General features: G+C 38.0%; 1 protein-coding gene across 1 annotated transcript in view; it reads left to right on the top strand.

The window, feature by feature from the left end:
• LOC134822271 (uncharacterized) overlaps positions 1–7,698 on the top strand; it is a 45,539-nt gene extending 37,841 nt beyond the window's left edge. The window contains exons 13-17 of the mRNA XM_063833178.1: positions 228–334; positions 500–632; positions 1,287–1,393; positions 1,585–1,717; positions 7,556–7,698. Of these exons, the coding sequence (XP_063689248.1) occupies positions 228–334; positions 500–632; positions 1,287–1,393; positions 1,585–1,717; positions 7,556–7,698 (623 nt within the window). The remainder of the gene's footprint in view (positions 1–227; positions 335–499; positions 633–1,286; positions 1,394–1,584; positions 1,718–7,555) is intronic.
• Positions 7,699–17,427: the final 9,729 nt, after the last annotated feature.

Here is a 17,427-nt window from a genome sequence, read left to right as displayed (position 1 = left end):
TTTTAGTAGGTTGCATATTTAAAAAATTTAAAAAATTTATTATAAAAATAAATAAAATAAATAAAAAATCGTGTAGCCAGCTGAAGCCATAACATTGTTGACTTAAGATGCTCAATATTTTGAACCTTGCTCATCGTTCTCAATTACAACTCGATCTTGTTGTTGTATTTTTCAATACCATGTTTATTGTTTATTCAATTACGTAATTGATAATCCTGTTTCCCCAGCCAATCTTGAGAGTCAAGGAAGCTGTTTTGTCCAGGATTTCGACTACCATGGAGCTGATATCAAGAACATAACAAACGTCGACTCTGCTGAATCATGTCTTGCTATGGTTTGTACAATCTTTAAACTTTTTTCGATTTAAATAAGTCTCAATTTTAAAAGTAAATCTGAGAAGAGTCATAAAAGCTTATACAGAAAATATCCATAATCTTCCTTCACTATTCACACTTTTTCTCAAAATTATGGTTTTAAAAACACAATCACATACTTTTAGTGCGAAAAACAAGCAGGATGTCTGTCGATGACGTACTACTACTATGGCGGCGGCTGCTGGTTGAAGAACCTCATGTACGGTCAGAACCCCGCCCCAAAAGTCGGATGTGTCAGCGCTAACCTCGTCTGTCAAGGTAGGACTAATAAATTTAATTGACACGTGACAAATATGAAAAACCGACCAATCAGCTTTGATAATTGCTGCTGACTGCTGCTAACTGCTGCTGACTGCTGCTAACTGCTGCTAACTGCTGCTGACTGCTGCGAATGGGGCGCGAGCGACAACAGCAGTTAGCAGCAGTTAGCAGCAGTTAGCAGCAGTCAGCAGCAGCAGTTAGCAGCAGTTAGCAGCAGTTAGCAGCAGTTAGCAGCAGTTAGCAGCAGTTAGAAGCAGTTAGCAGCAGTTTCTCTGCACTTTAGTGTGAGGGATTTTACTAAATCACTCGCCAGCGCGTTATCACGTGTTTTTAATGCCGTGATTTCATTGGTCACCTCTATAACGCGCATTATTTGTGACAGCACAGTTGTTTTCACACAATTTGTCCACCGCACGTGCAATAAACTCAATTTAAGTTAGCAGCAGTCAGCAGCAGTTAAGAGCAGTTGCACGCGGCGTGCGCTATTCAGGTTATTTAAATCAAAAGAATCGAGCAGCCATAACATTGTTGACTAAAGATGCTCAATATTTTGAACCTTGCTCATCGTTCTCAATTACAACTCGATCTTGTTGTTGTATTTTTCAATACCATGTTTATTCAATTACGTAATTGATAATCCTGTTTCCCCAGCCAATCTTGTGAGTCAGGAAAGCTGTTTTGTCCAGGATTTCAACTACTATGGAGCTGATATCAAGAACATAACAAACGTCGACTCTGCTGAATCCTGTCTTGCTATGGTTTGTACAAGCTTTAAACTTTTTTCGATTTAAATAAGTCTCAATTTTAAAAGTAAATCTGAGAAGAGTCATAAAAGCTTATTATATTACAAAAAAATATCCATATATACAGAAAATATCCATAATCTTCCTTCACTATTCTCACTTTTTCTCAAAATTATGGTTTTAAAAACACAATCACATACTTTTAGTGCGAAAAACAAGCAGGATGTCTGTCGATGACGTACTACTACTATGGCGGCGGCTGCTGGTTGAAGAACCTCATGTACGGTCAGAACCCCGCCCCAAAAGTCGGATGTGTCAGCGCTAACCTCGTCTGTCAAGGTAGGACTAATAAATTTAATTGACACGTGGCAAATATGAAAAACCGACCAATCAGCTTTGATAATTGCTGCTGACTGCTGCTAACTGCTGCTGACTGCTGCTAACTGCTGCTAACTGCTGCTGACTGCTGCGAATGGGGCGCGAGCGACAACAGCAGTTAGCAGCAGTTAGCAGCAGTCAGCAGCAGCAGTTAGCAGCAGTTAGCAGCAGTTAGCAGCAGTTAGCAGCTAAGATGGCAAGTACGTACGGTACGTACCTTTAAATTAGCTGTACGGTACGTACTTAATAAAGTAGGCTGAAATGTACAAATCCAGTTGATAACAATGGACAAGCGTAGATTAAGGTTGCGACCTGAGCTAGCTGAAAAGCTGATGTTCGTATACTGCAACAAAAGGATGAAGCTTTGAGTTTAACGATAATTACAAGTAGTAGTAGTGTAGTACCGGTTAATTTGTGTGTTTATTTTCGACTTCTAGTTCTATCTCAAAAATTATGATGATAATACTAATCAAAAATTGCAAGTAATTCACTGAAGTTAATTCTAAAAATTTGAAAAAAAATTGTACCTTACAGTGCCTGTACGGTACGTACCTTTAAAAGTAGCTGTACCGTACGTACTTAAAGCCCTGTACCGTACGTACTTGCCATCTAAGGTTAGCAGCAGTTAGCAGCAGTTAGAAGCAGTTAGCAGCAGTTTCTCTGCACTTTAGTGTGAGGGATTTTACTAAATCACTCGCCAGCGCGTTATCACGTGTTTTTAATGCCGTGATTTCATTGGTCACCTCTATAACGCGCATTATTTGTGACAGCACAGTTGTTTTCACACAATTTGTCCACCGCGCGTGCAATAAACTCAATTTTGTGACCAAAATGGACCATAATATGGTTTATGCAACGCATGCCCGGTAAATAGCTAATTGAATTTTAGGCACTATGGGTTGCATAAATGCACGAATTATCAATAACATGCAATAAAATTATTCCTGCAAGTTTTGATTCATTTAAAGTTTTATAGATCTTGTTGAGTTGTTGATCAAGGGTAAAATATAAGCAGTAAAACATTATCGAATTGTTTTCAGTTTTGCATTGCGAACAGATACCACAATTTCAAGTTGTTACACGGCCAAGGATAAATCTCAAAATTGTTTAGATTTGTAGCTCTGTTTATCAACGGTGAGATTTCTGATAGGGCAATTGAAATTGAGATCGATTTGCCTCTTTAAACGTGCCTCCAACTGTTAAATAGATCCCTATTCTACATTCTACCAGATTCTTATCTACCTAGATTCTACCATAGTCGATATATTATATACCAGAGCACGTCACATTGAAATGAAATGAAATGAGGTATTTATATCCCGCTCATACAGGGTGGGCCAAAAGTCAGTACCCATACGTTGGCTTTAATAGCTCCGCCGTGTTTTATATTTGAGAACTGTTGCTTTGCAGATGGCATACTGTATTTACTGGTTCGAGGATTCCGTCGTCAAAATTTTAAAATTCGAATATTTTAGACCACGCCCATTCAATATTAAAACACCTATATTGTTTTCTCTGAACATGCTGAACGCCTAATTTTTTCAGAGACGGTAGATTATCAAATGTTGCATATGATCTGAAAACATGAGGCAAAACGGATTAGAAATGACGAAGTTATCAAGCATTTTCTGTATCTTGTTAACAATATTGACTGGGTGATTATGTGACACCGTGACACGACACCTTAATTGGGCACCCTTAACAATTACCATAATGTTTAGCGGGATAGTTAACGGGGGACCTTATCACTTGATTAGGTAAACCAATCACCTGATCACACGTAATGAATAAACTCGTTATGCTTCATATCTCGGTCATCTGAGAAGCTACAGTTCTAATTCTTTCAGGACAAACGTAATTCTAATGGCCAAACAAAATTCAATAACATTTAGCTTGATCCGATTATCCAAACTATCAAATAAATGTGAAAATGAACCTCCATTTGAAAAAAATGAACGTGAATATTTTTTGAGTTGACAAATTCCTCGAACCAGTGGTGGTACTAAGTCATACCAGAAAGAAGTATTTAAATTGGGCACTCGGTGACTGCGCTATAAAGGCCAACGTATGGGTACTGACTTTTGGCCCACCCTGTATGATTAACCAACAACACAAGGAAAAGGTTAACCATGTCAGAGCGGCTGACTGTGAGTAATGTGAGCAAATGTGTAAAATGAACAAAAGTATAACTCAAAAAGGCTTAAGACAAAATTAAAACATCTTTTATTGTAAACACCACACTAAACTAAAAAGAAGCAGAAACCATACAATACGTGTAGGTATTATAAATGATAATACAGTGACATGATCAACAAAAAAGAGAGACAGATCCTAGAAAGGTAGAGATCAAGACATAAAATGGAGTGCAGTAAAAAATAAAAGCCAATGTGTCTTGCAAAGTGAAGACAAATGGGAAGAAAAAACATCAAAACTGATTATATAAATGGTTCTTTAACATTCGCTTGAAGCAGTTGGTATCAGTAATACATCTCAACATCATTGGAAGAGAGTTCCATTTCAATAATTTTACATTATGTTATTATATCAGCTACTTATGTTTAAAGCATTAAAACACTTTTATGACGGTGCTGTTAGAATAAAAGAATATTTACGCTATAAAACAGTTAACATCAAAAATAAAACAGTTGACATCAAAAATATTATAACATTACCAAACTAAGTAAAAATAACAACTGTCCAATGTCCTAACCATGAACCTGACCAAAAATGTCAGTAAATATCAGTTTATTCGAAATCACAGTCATATTACTATGAAGACCCGTGTATTAGCCCGGTAGGTGAGGTATGATAGAGCCGGCCAGCCCGGTTATAGGTGAGGTCCAGTAGTTGCCCGGAGGCGGTGTAGATTTGGGTGATGAGGTCTCCTCCTGACACGTTGTACATTCCTTTGTGTCCAATGCGAAATACAAAATAGCGCGCTTTTCCTATTATCCATGGCGAGTGAATTAGTGAAACCACCCTGTGAGGGGACGTGACGATTTTAACAGGTCCAAAGTAGAAATGGAATTTATTTCTTTGGCGGGAAGAAGATTCCACAGCTGTGCCGCTTTCACTCCAAATGAGTTTTCATAGTGTGTTGCCACAGAGTGCTATGATTTGTTGTTCAGTGCCGGTACAGTAGCTTTTATTCCATGTCGGGGGTTGTTTTTGAATAGCATGCCAATATCATTTGGGCCAGGCCATTGAGAATTATCCATGTGTGGATCAAGATGTACCTTTCTTGATATCTCTGCAAAGATATTCAACAGCCTCTATGTCCATGGTCTTGGAAATGATTTCAAATATATCATAATGAAGCCTGATACTACTTTAAGACTATAGACAGTTTATGTATGGCTTAAACTTTTGAGATTTAATGGCGTTTTAATGGCCTATTATATAACCTTACCGTTCTCCTGTTAATCCTATATCCAATTTAGACTCCTCAATGAAACAATGAAACAAGAAATTTAATTTTAGCACATTTTACAGAATAAAAAGATGCAAAACAATTCATAAAATATAATGCCCATTTGGTGTATGATTTTTTGTCCTTGACTGCTAGTTTGGTTTTGGAAGGACAGGTAACTAACGGGGCAAGGAATGCGCGTGCCTGAAAGCTTTTGCACACACCGAAACGCTAGTTCAGTTAGGTTTTTAGAGACAATGCTCATATTAGGACTAGAAGAAATTTGTTAGTAGACATTAGGGGTTCTGTTTATAGTTGTTACTATAGGTTGCAGTCTTGTTGTGACAAAAAGTCTACACTAAAACATGCTTTAGCTTATATTGTGTAGTTCAAGGATATAAAATGTAGCTTCAAGGTGGATATTAAAGAGCTGGCGAAAGATTATGGCCTTTGTATCAATGGTTATAATAAGCTATAAATATCTTAAACTATACAGTGCTAATTAAAAATTTCTTTATACTTCATTCTCAGATTAGATTTAGAAAATTCAAAAAATATACATTGATTTTATTAATACTTTCTCACACATTCTTTACTCACAGGACAAGACTTGGAAAACAGTAGCCTAGGGGAATTTAATTGAGATGTGTGTGACCAGCCATTTATAATGTTTGGAAAATAATATTTGTGCAGTCAAAATCTTTTACGGTCCAATCAAGCAGGGCGTGGTTATGCTGATTGGCTAACAGCGCACGACTCCTGCCCAGCTGGCACCTACACAGACAGTTATGTGAATATGAGAGAATGTCAACAGTGTCCTACAAACACATACAGTGAAGAGGATTCGCGATTCTGTAGAACATGTCCTCAAGGATCTCATGCCAATGAAGCCAATACTCAATGTGGTAAACGTTTACTCTCATTCGATTCTTGTCAAGATATTTATGATTTATATACAGGGTGGGCCAAAAGTCAGTACCCATACGTTGGGTCTTATACCTCCGCCGTGTTTTATATTTGAGAGTTGTTGCTTTGCGGATGGCATACTGTACCTACTTGTTCGAGGATTCCGTCACCAAAATTTGAAAATTCGATTTTTGGGGGCTACACCCAATAAACATTGAATTGCTTACACTGGTGTTTGTGAACATGTTAGAGACTATGTTGTAACATATTGCAATAGGTCATTTAATCCGGAATATGATCTGAAAAGATGGTGCGAAACAGATTTAAAATGACGAAGTTATCAAGCAATTTGTTTATATCGTTAGCAAAATTGATTGGGTAATCAATGATTACCCAATTACGGCACCGTAATTGGGCTCTCTACACGATTCCCATAATGCAGATCTAGCCTCAACCCTATTACCTGATCACACGTAATGAACAATTTCCTTATGCCTCATATCTCGGTCATCTGAGAGGCTAGAACTCTAATTTTTTCAGGACAAACGTAATTTAAATGGCCAAACACTATTCAATAAAATGTGGCTTGATCCGACTATCCAAACTATCAAATAAATGCAAAAATGAACCTTTATTTGAAAAAAAATGAACGCGAATATTTTTCGATTTGACAAATTCCTCGAACCAGTGGTGGTAGTGAGTCATACCAGGAAGAATTATTTCAATTGGGCACTCAGTGATTGAGCTATTAAAGTATTAAGGCCAACATATGGGTACTGAGTTTTTGCCCACCCTGTATATTTATAATTGTATGGAAACAATCGGAACATTCCAGAAAATTTCGAAATCGTTGAAATAACCTCCTTATTATTTACAACTGTAATAGATTAAGAAGAACTACCCAAAGGCAGCTGTACTCGGCAATAAAGATTCAATAATTAACATCAGCTAATTAGGCACTCTACCACCCTTATCCCGAAAGCGAAATACTATAAGTATCGATCCGAAATCAACCCAAAAAGATTTTTACAGCATGTGATTGATGCAATTAATCGAAACTTATTTAAATTCGTAAGCGGTGAATGAATGGGAAAAGCGAACGACCGATTTCATTCTCGGTATCATTTTGCATTTGCGGACGGTTATTCAAATTAATATCATTATCATTCCCTTTTGTTTGGGAAAGAGAGACACTGGCAGCAGTCCACTCTATTTTTTTTGTCAAATATGTAATATATCATATTTTGATTTTTATAAGATTAACGATCCGACATTTGTGCATCTTTTTGAGTTTTTGGGCATTTTTTTTCAATTTCAGTAATTAAATTTTCATTCGTTTTTAATACAGTGAGCAAGAAAAGCATTCGTTAAGCAGTAAAAATATTTATATAATCAAGTCCGATTTTAGAAATTGAAATTGGACATTCAAAATACTAATAATCCTAGAAATCGGTGTGCCAGGTAATGGAAATATTTACTTCCAGGAATTTGGAGCAAGAACGCTGGTAAATATTTGAGCGGCTACAGCGCAGGAACCGCCAAATACGACAGTCTTCTGACGGCTCAGAGCGAATGTCTCAAACGATCCGGTCAGTTCAAACTTGCAGTTAATTTGATGATAAATTAGAAAATTAATTGGTTATCTTGCGAAATTTAATACACAAAAGATATACAGAGTCGCAGTCTCTGGTAAAATATATCAATTCATCCTAAATACCACTTTCTTCCACTAGACTGTGGAGGTATCACATACGAGACCATATCCGAAATGTTCACTCTGCGAAGAGGAGTCAACCTCAGGAACAGTCCCTCCAGTGAAATCTCCTGGAAGTGGATGGCTATCTCAAGCGATGATGAAGGTAACAACATATTTTTGGCGCTAGATAGCGCTACCATCACGTTTAGACTATATGAAGTGTATAATTTGGTTTACTTTCTTACCATCGTTTGCGTTCTGAGCATATGAGTCTGAATCATACAAAATATGTTGCTTTTCATTGATAGAGCTGACCATACTGTTGTTTTCTTGTTCTGTAATTAGTGGCTTCTCGTAAGTGAATTTGAAGTTGTCAATATCCTCTTTACGTTTCAAATTGTTTGGTGGATGGCTTGCGAGACCACGCGGATGAAGTTTGTCATCGTACTGAACATTGACGGGCACGTGTGAATTTAAAATATCTTTGGTAATTTTATTTATCATTGAATCAAGAGTCGCCTTATCAATTTCTTCAAATCTTCTCATGTTCAATTTTATAACGTCATTTTTTGCAACAAACGACTCCTCAAGTGTAGTGTAATTCCCAAATATTTGTGCCTCATCACTTCAACTGTATAATTCGATCAACATTTGAACATTAGATTTTGTAATATTATAGAACATTTTTCATAATTTACAGCGAATTCTTTGTAGCACATGTCCTTCAAAAAATCAGGCCTTTGTATACGATCAATGTCTCCCCGACATCAACACCACCATCAGAGTATCACGAGACTTCTGACCCCACCCCGGAGAGGGATCACCTCAGTGGGGTCAGAAGAAAAAAAAGTGAAGGGTCGGAGAGGGCCTCTCCGACCCTTCACTTTTTTATTTATTATATAAGTGAGTATTTGACCAAAACCCATAATCATGGGTAGAGTGGACCGCTGTCAGTACTTCTGACTATGAAATGATATCAATTTGAATAAGTTCACAAATGCAAAATGATACCGAGAATGATACCGAGAATGAAATCCTAGCGTGCTAAATCACTCTACAGTCGAATTTTGAGATTGTTCTAAAAGGGCCCCGACAGTTGAAACCAACTTCAATAAATGTATTTTTGGACGCTGATTCCGAATCACCCCACCTCCATGACATAGGGTAAAGGGTTAAAATGCTCCCCTGACGAGATATTGGCGAAAAATGTCTCGATCACGTGATATGACCGTAAGGAAGTTAGTCTAATTTCTCGTTAGGGTTAGGGTTTCAACTTTCAGCATATGCTTTTGTTAAGGATTGGGTTAGGGTTAGGGTTGGGATCAGATTAGAGGGTTAGTGGTTAGGGTTTCGAAAAATCGTTCAGGACCAGCTAGAAAACGGGTTGAAAAAGTCACGTGACAGTTGAGTGTAGAGTGATTAATCATCATCCAATGAAATCGGTCGCTCGCTTTTCCCATTCATTCATGGAGACATGACGATAACCTGCGTGCAAGACGCTCACTATACCTTCACAGACTTACAGATTTGTATTATATATAATTTTACTGAAAAATTAAAATTTTATTAATTATTGATAGCTCAACGTGTTCACTTTCGATTTTACGCAAAAAAAGCGAAGAAAAGACCAAAACGCAAAAGTCCCAAATCCCAATATCTCGAAATGGCAAATATGGACTTTATATTTCCTTATTTCTGAGAAAACGGCAGTATTGCACATGCAATTAGGTATATCATATATGTCAGTAATCGTTGTAATAAATATAATTATGATAACTATTGCATAATTATCATTATTTTAACAAATCACACTGTATGTTATTATACTTATTATAGAGGCAAGCAAATTTCCCACTTTTATATTAGTCATTTCACTCAAAAATACTTATCTCGAAAACACTGTACATGACATGCGTAAAATAAAAACCGTGCGTCCTTCACAAAACTTTTGATACATCGCAATTGTGTAATAAGCTTGATCTTACTGCTCAAAACTAAACAATTGAGGCATACTGCTTATTTTTGATAAATTTGTGTGTTGTGGTTGTTCATATAAAAATTATAATAGCCCGACAAAAATAAATCAACTGGATTTAGATAAGAAGTTACTTAATTTTGTTTCTTTGAGGTGAAAAATTTTCGTGATATTATTATTAAGGTCCACGCCAAGACCTTAGTACCTTTGGAGCAGATTTACTGTTCTTTGTTTGATATTATATAGGTGTTATTATATAGGTGTTATGGCCGACCAAAACGGTTTTTTTCCCATAACTCTCCGTGGAAGCATTTTTACCTTACGTCATGTCGATTGTCGGGTGATTCGGAATCAGCGTCCAAAAATACACCGATTTAGATCAATTTCACACCCAAAGGGCCTTTCCACAAGAATTTTCGTAAAATTTTTGTGAGTGCGCGATTTAGTAGGAGCGGATAAAATGGGTTAACTCGAACGGCCTAGCTCTTAATCTGAAGAAGACTTGCTATATGGTATTTTCAAAAAGACAAATAGATCTATCGTCTCTACACTCTACAGGTAAGAATCAACAACTCTCCTATTGAACGCAAAACATAGTCCAGGTTTTCCGTTTTTAGGAGTTATCGTCGACGACAAACAAAAATGGGCCAGCCACATCCGAGCCGTCAAAACAAAAATGTCACGGTTTATAGGTGTTATGTTCAAAAATCTAAAAATCTAGATAGTTTTATTAAGTTTTGATCAGCCTTGTATCTTTGAAGTAAGCAAAATCGCACATTAAAGCAATATCAAACAAACAACTTTGGTTCCCTAGTAAAATTCTAAAGAACTTACTGTCTAAAACATTTGCCTTTACAATTTAAACGCGACCTTTACGTGGAATTGCCCAACACTAGCATTAAACATTTCAGTGTGTCAATCACTTCCAAATTCCAACGAAGACGACTCTTGGCAGATAACCGAAATGGACGGGTTTCTAAGAAACGTGAAATGTGTAAATCTAAAACTTGTCTACAAATGCACGCATTCTGACGATGTTTATGATTTGGCTTCATACACGATAAACGAACTCTTTTCTGTCACTGAGTACAACGGCACATGCTCAAACGACCCATACTTTTACCAAGCCTGCAAATTGGATGCAATCGCTGGGGTTATAAAGGGAGACGGGAAGACGGTTTGCGGGGTCTTTATTTGCTCTAAGATTGTACCCTCAGGTCACAAGGAGACTCACAAGGAAACTCACACAGACCACATATATCAATCTGGGTACGTTTGTGAGGACATCCAGGACTGTTTCAACACTAACATTGCTGAAGAAATTGGGTGTGAAAAAGAAGGGAGTGAAAAGGTGTACCTCCCAAGCGGGAAACAGATCGTTGCGTTTGACTTGTGCAATGATAGATGTGACTTGCAAAGCTGTGAGGATGAGGCTAAGTGTAACGGATATCAATACGGAACCTACTGTCCTGAAGTACAGACGAATAAGAGGAGTGTTATATACTTAAGACCAATAGATACCTGCAACTCCAACAGGAATTGTCCAAGTAAGTATGATAGCAACTGTGTAGTCTCGAATGATACGCAATCTTCTTGCATAGCGTCTTCAGCACTTGGCAATAACCTCCACAAGGTCCTACTTCCAGATCACTTCAGATGTGCAACTATGAGAAATTTTGACTCTTACTGTTACAACTTCTTAGACCAGACAAACTGCTCAGATCCTTTAAAAGTCGGACTTTTCTGTGAGATCGAAGGGCATAATTCGAGCATATCAACACAGAAAATATGCATAGGGGACCCTTTGTGCGATGACCATATTGATACGCATTGCGTCCAAACCTCTTCAGCGTGTTTCGTGCATAAACACAGCCTGTGTGACTTTAAGGAAGATTGCACAGACAAAAGCGATGAAACGACCTTTCGTTGCAACAATTCTAGTCTCACTGTGGAAACGTGCACACGTAGACTTCTAAAAACAGCGAGAAATCTTCCGATCCGGTTAGCTTGGTTAAAAGACGGTGAAATAGATTGCACAGATGGAAAGGATGAAAAAAAAGATTGGCCAAGTTGTGGACAAGGACAAACATTTCGATATGTTAGAGACACTACATCCTGTGGAAATGTATACCTCTGTTCATCCGGACATGCGGACTTCATCGAATTCGCACAGCTGTGTGATGGTATAGAGACATGTGGCAATGAACTACAAGTCTGCAAACTTGCTCGTTTGTCAATTGAAATACCCTCTTTAATTTCACTGACCTCTCCAGACGGACTGAATAGACATCTTTCATACTGTGTTCGAGGACTTAGCAACATGGAATACCTCAAAGACAAATGTGTAAGCGATTATTTTCATGCTAATAAAACTCTTGACGTCTTTGGCCAGACTGCCATTCATATCCACATTCCATCAAAAGCCCGAGAGTGTGACAGCCTATTTGGGGAGAATTACGTTCTGACAAGTTGTAGTAAAAAATGTATTAACTCTTCATGTCCCATACAGAGCTTCGGGAGTCCGGAACAGTGTTCCGAACAATTAAATTCCAAGGTTTTTACCACCGCAAACAACAAAAACTTAACGTTCCTAAGGAAACGTCGAGCTGCTTATATAATGGATTACTTTGCTTGTAAGAACAATTACAAATGTTTGGAATTTAAACAAGTGTGCGACCTAGTGGACGACTGTGGTGACGATTCTGACGAAATCATGTGCAAAAACCATTTCCAGTGCACCGACACAGGCTTCTACGTTCCAATGACAAGCAAATGCGATGGCACTATCAACTGTTCTAATCTATCAGATGAGTGTAATGAAGATTGCTCAGTTAAAATCCTTAAGAACTGGATGCTGGCTGTGCTGTCGTGGACTATGGGGGTGATAGCCGTTTCTGCAAATTTTTGGGTCATCGTAAAGAGCATTGTATTTTTCAAAACTTGTAACAAATCAATGGTATTTGTGAACAAATGTCTAATCGTAGTGATATCATTTGCGGACTTTCTAGTAGGCGTATATCTACTCTTCATCGCTACGTTCGACACTATAATCCACAAAGACAACTACTGCTCCCAGCAGAACATTTGGCTCACTAGTACATTTTGCCAGGTACTAGGGGTGATAAGTTCTATGGGATCACAAATTTCCTTATTTGCCATGACGGGGCTGAGCATGACTCGAGTTAAAGGAGTCTACTCTGGCATGAAACGCCAAGGTGATGTTACCACCAAACTAAAACTTAAGATGGTCTTGACAGGGGTCCTTCTTTGCTCAGTAGCTACTTTCATATCGGTATTTCCACTGATTAATAGATTTGAGGACTACTTCGTAAATGGGTTGACGTACGACGCTGAGATGAGAATATTCATAGGACGGGTCAACAAGGAGACTCACTTTGCGGGCTTACAAGGCTTTTACGGGAGAATGAAACACCAGACACTGTCTTGGCATATGATAAATAAAATGGTGGATGGTATGTTTTCACATGACTATGACTACACAAACATCACTGAAACCAGAAGGAAAGTCACTTTTTATGGAAACGATGGAGTGTGTCTCTTTAAATACTTCGTCAAAAACACGGACCCTCAGAGACATTTTGTCTGGTCAATCTTAGGAATAGACCTGCTGTGCTTCTTGATGATAGCAGTCTGCTACATCTGTATAGGAGTCATAACAACACGTTCATCCCATGCTGTTAACGTCCACAAAAATAATGCAGCATCCAAAAGGAGGAGGAGAACTAATAAAAAAATCGCAATTATCATCTGTACGGATTTTTTCTGCTGGGTACCTTTCATTGTGATCTGTGTCCTACATTCGTGTGAAGTGCTGGATGCAACATTTTTATACTCAATGTTCTCCATTGGTATTTTACCTATAAACTCAATGATTAACCCTCTCCTTTATGATGATACCATCGCCAAAAACCTTACACTCCAAACATTTAAATTGTTTTTTGTTTCTGGAACATCAATAGTGGTGAACCTCTCGAGGCGTGGGAGAGACAATCTTGTGCACTTCGGAAGAGATGTAATTGAAATGACAAACATTGGCCCCGCAAATGATCCTGCACCAGCTGATTTAGTAATAACAGCAGAGCATGCAGCGGAAGAAATAATTGAAATGAGAAACATTGGCCACGCAAATGATCCTGCACCAACTGATTTAGTAATAACAGCAGAGCATGCAGCGGAAGAAATAGTTGGAATGAGAAACATTGGCCCCGCAAATGATCCTGCACCAACTGATTTAGTAAAAACGGCAGAGTATGCAGCGGAAGAAATAATTGAAATGAGAAACATTGGCCACGCAAATGATCCTGCACCAGCTGATTTAGTAAAAACGGCAGAGCATGCAACGGAAGAAATAGTTGAAATGAAAATCATTGGCCCCACAAATTATCCTGCACCAACTGCAGAGATAACGGATTCTACATAAAAGGCAATAGCTATTTGTAAATAGCTTTTTGTAAATAGATTTTTGTAAATTAATTCAGGGATAAAATCACTCTACAGTCGATCTTCGAGATTGTTCTAAAATGGCCCCCGACGGTTGTAACCAACTTCAATCGATGTATTTTCGGACGCTAATTCCGAATCACCCCCCACGTCCCACGACATAGGGTTAAAATGCTCCCCTGACGAGATATTGGTGAAAAACTGTCTCTTCGTCTCAATCATGTGATATGACCGTATAAGGAAGTTAGTCTAATTTCTTGTTAGGGTTAGGCCGTTAGGGTTTCAGCATATGTTTTTGTTAAGGATTGGGTTAGGGTTATAGTTGGGATCAGATTATAGTAGGTAGTGCGCCATCGACAGTAAGCCGCGCGTGCCGACTGTAGGATGGTTTTTTAGCGCTAATTTCGGCCAGCACAAATTTCTTCAAACGAATAGATATTTAGAATCCTTCCCGACCTCCAATTGCAACAAAAATTGGTAAGCTTACTCATAGACTTACAAGGAAAGTGTCCGAAAAATTTAAAGCATATCCAACCTTGTAGCGCGATGCGTTACTGTGCCGCGCCGCGCACTTAATAAGGCTTCTCACAGCTAGATCGGCGAGATGCGCTACTGTGCCGCGCCGAACTGCCATGAATTGACATCGTCAATTAAATCCAACCATCAGAAATTATGTTACAGCTAAAAGCAGCGTATTTTGCCCCATTTTGATCACTATATCAACTCCGATATCCACCAAATTTTTCGAACAGATGTGAAAGCCCTATTTGAAAGTCGTCGCCAATTTCCAGAATGATCTCATTTAAGGAACTGAAGATATATCTGAATAATACGACAAAAATGGTCAAATTTGGACGAATTTGGTCAAATTACGCGACTTTTACAGCTACTTTTGCTCCAAAAGCCGCGCACCATCAAATATGGCACCTAGGCGAAACTCACTGATCTTTTCAAAAAGGTATAACAAATTTGGTAATGTGAAAATTCTCACAGTCTCTAGAAAACATTGGTACAAAAATTTTTTAAATCCGAGCAAGTTTATTTTTATCGTGCACCCCCTAATTATAGAGGAATAGAGGGTTAGGGTTTCGAAAAGTCGTTCAGAACCAGCTAGAAAACGGGTTGAAAAAGTCACGTGACAGTCGAGTGTAGAGTGATTAATCATCATCCATACATTTCTGAAAGGGCTTTTAATTAAGTTAGTTTCAATAAAAACTCGACTGGAGATTTGGCTTACTTAAGTTTCCCAAATTTTAAAAGTTTTTCCAGACCCATATTCTATATATATTAATTACTTCATCTTGTTACATTTTCACACGGTATTAGAGTATTGGGATACCAGTAGGTTTAAGTTGATGTAAGAAAACTATCTCATTATTAGAATTGTGTTTGGGGTCGTGAACGACCCAATATAATATGTCTAGCAGAGAAATGTAATTTGATTAAAATACTTTCTGGCGCTATTGTTTAACTTTCTTCGAGAGATATTTGTGGACTATCTTTCCCTCCTACTGAATTTTTCACATCGTTCTTTCTTTTTTTAAGAGAGGCTGGGCCAAGATAGCCCACGAGAGGATAGCATTGAGATGCTCTGCCTACCTCTGGGGTGTGGCAACCCTGGGGAAAGTTGCCGGTGAAATCAGAGTGAATGGTGGAGGATGGTGTATGCCAGCTGGGTTTGGAAAAGTAAAACGAGACGAGACAGCATTTGAGATAATACTTTAAGTCACCCCGGTCTGATCCAGCTCTTCCGGCACAATTAAGCGTTTTGTGCGGTTTGCGAAATTTACAATCGTGGTGATGTGTTGGTTGTCGAATATGTCATTGACAGAGAGGTAGTAGTCCTGGAAATATTGACCTCTAATTTGGGCAATAGCCGGACACTATTGTTCTGTTTAATTGAAGATAATTTGAAATTGATAGCGAATTATACAATGAAAAAATATGAGTTTCTTTTATTTGGATTACATTCCGTGACAAAGTAAACGCCAAATATTACGGCTAAATTTGGAAGACAACTGTCATACAAGAAAATTAAATCTCTACAATTAACCGCCCACGATATGACTGCAAATCATTTACCAAAATTAATATCTACATTATCTATAAATAAAATTCAAGTTAACATGATCCAGCCCCAAACCAGTCTTTTAAAACAAATTTTATACACAATTCAACTCTTCAAGCTTAAAGAATTCAGACATATCTAGTTTGACACCAGAACTTAGGTATTTTACAGTCAGAACTCTAAAATTATAAATAACCAGATTTCATGATACCAAATATTTTCACATAGCATAACCATGTGTACTACTGCGTGACGCGCTTGTTGCACAAGTAGAATACAAGAGGGGCTAAGTGCAAAGAAACTGCTGCTCACTGCTGCTGTCACGCGCGCGCACATAGCAGCAGTGAGCAGCAGTGAGCAGCAGTGAGCAGCAGTGAGCAGCAGTGAGCAGCAGTGAGCAGCAGTTAGCAACAGTTTCTTTGCTGTTTGCACTTAGCCCCTGAAGTATAAGTAAAACTCTTTGTTCATTTAGACTTAATCACACTGAGGTTAAAACATTCTGAAACATTATAAACATTAGTATTAAAATAACTGAAATAAATAAACAAGAAATATAACAATCTCCCCGAATAAATAAACACAACTACAAAATCAAAATCGAAAAGTGATCCCGTGCGCGTGCGCGCGCAAAATTTAAAACAGAATAAGTGCTTACAAAAACTTTGACCTAAGATGGCGTCCTAGAGTAGACCCTTCCAAAGTGCCAATTTAAAATGTGCACGGCACAAAATATAAATTACCTTCCTAACACAGGTTCTAAGAATAATGCCGATTTCCCTACTCGGGTAAAATTCAATTAAACCTCCGACAGGCTAAATATAATAAATACGTCAGTCACGCTCTATTGAACGGAATACAAAACAATCAGAATTCAATTTTAATACAGAGAAAAACATCTACTTCGGAAATACCCAATTCAGGTGAATATGAAACATGAATGTGAAACATAAGTATGAAACGTAAATATGAAAACCGTGAATATGAAATGTTTACTGATAGCCAGAGTTACTAGACGTGCTATCAGGTGATGGATACAACACTGTGGGAGTTCTGTCTCTACCAGATCTACGCAGTCTTATAGGATTGGCAATAGTTTTGGTTACAGCCTCATTATTACTTTCGTTTTCATTAATCACATTATCTGAAGGCACAATAC

Source organism: Bolinopsis microptera, chromosome 10, assembly GCF_026151205.1.
Source record: "Bolinopsis microptera isolate Bmic1 chromosome 10, MBARI_Bmic_1.0, whole genome shotgun sequence".
NCBI lineage: Eukaryota > Metazoa > Ctenophora > Tentaculata > Lobata > Bolinopsidae > Bolinopsis > Bolinopsis microptera.
The sequence above is the reverse complement of the archived record's forward strand: the minus strand, read 5'-3'. Positions and strand labels throughout refer to the sequence as shown.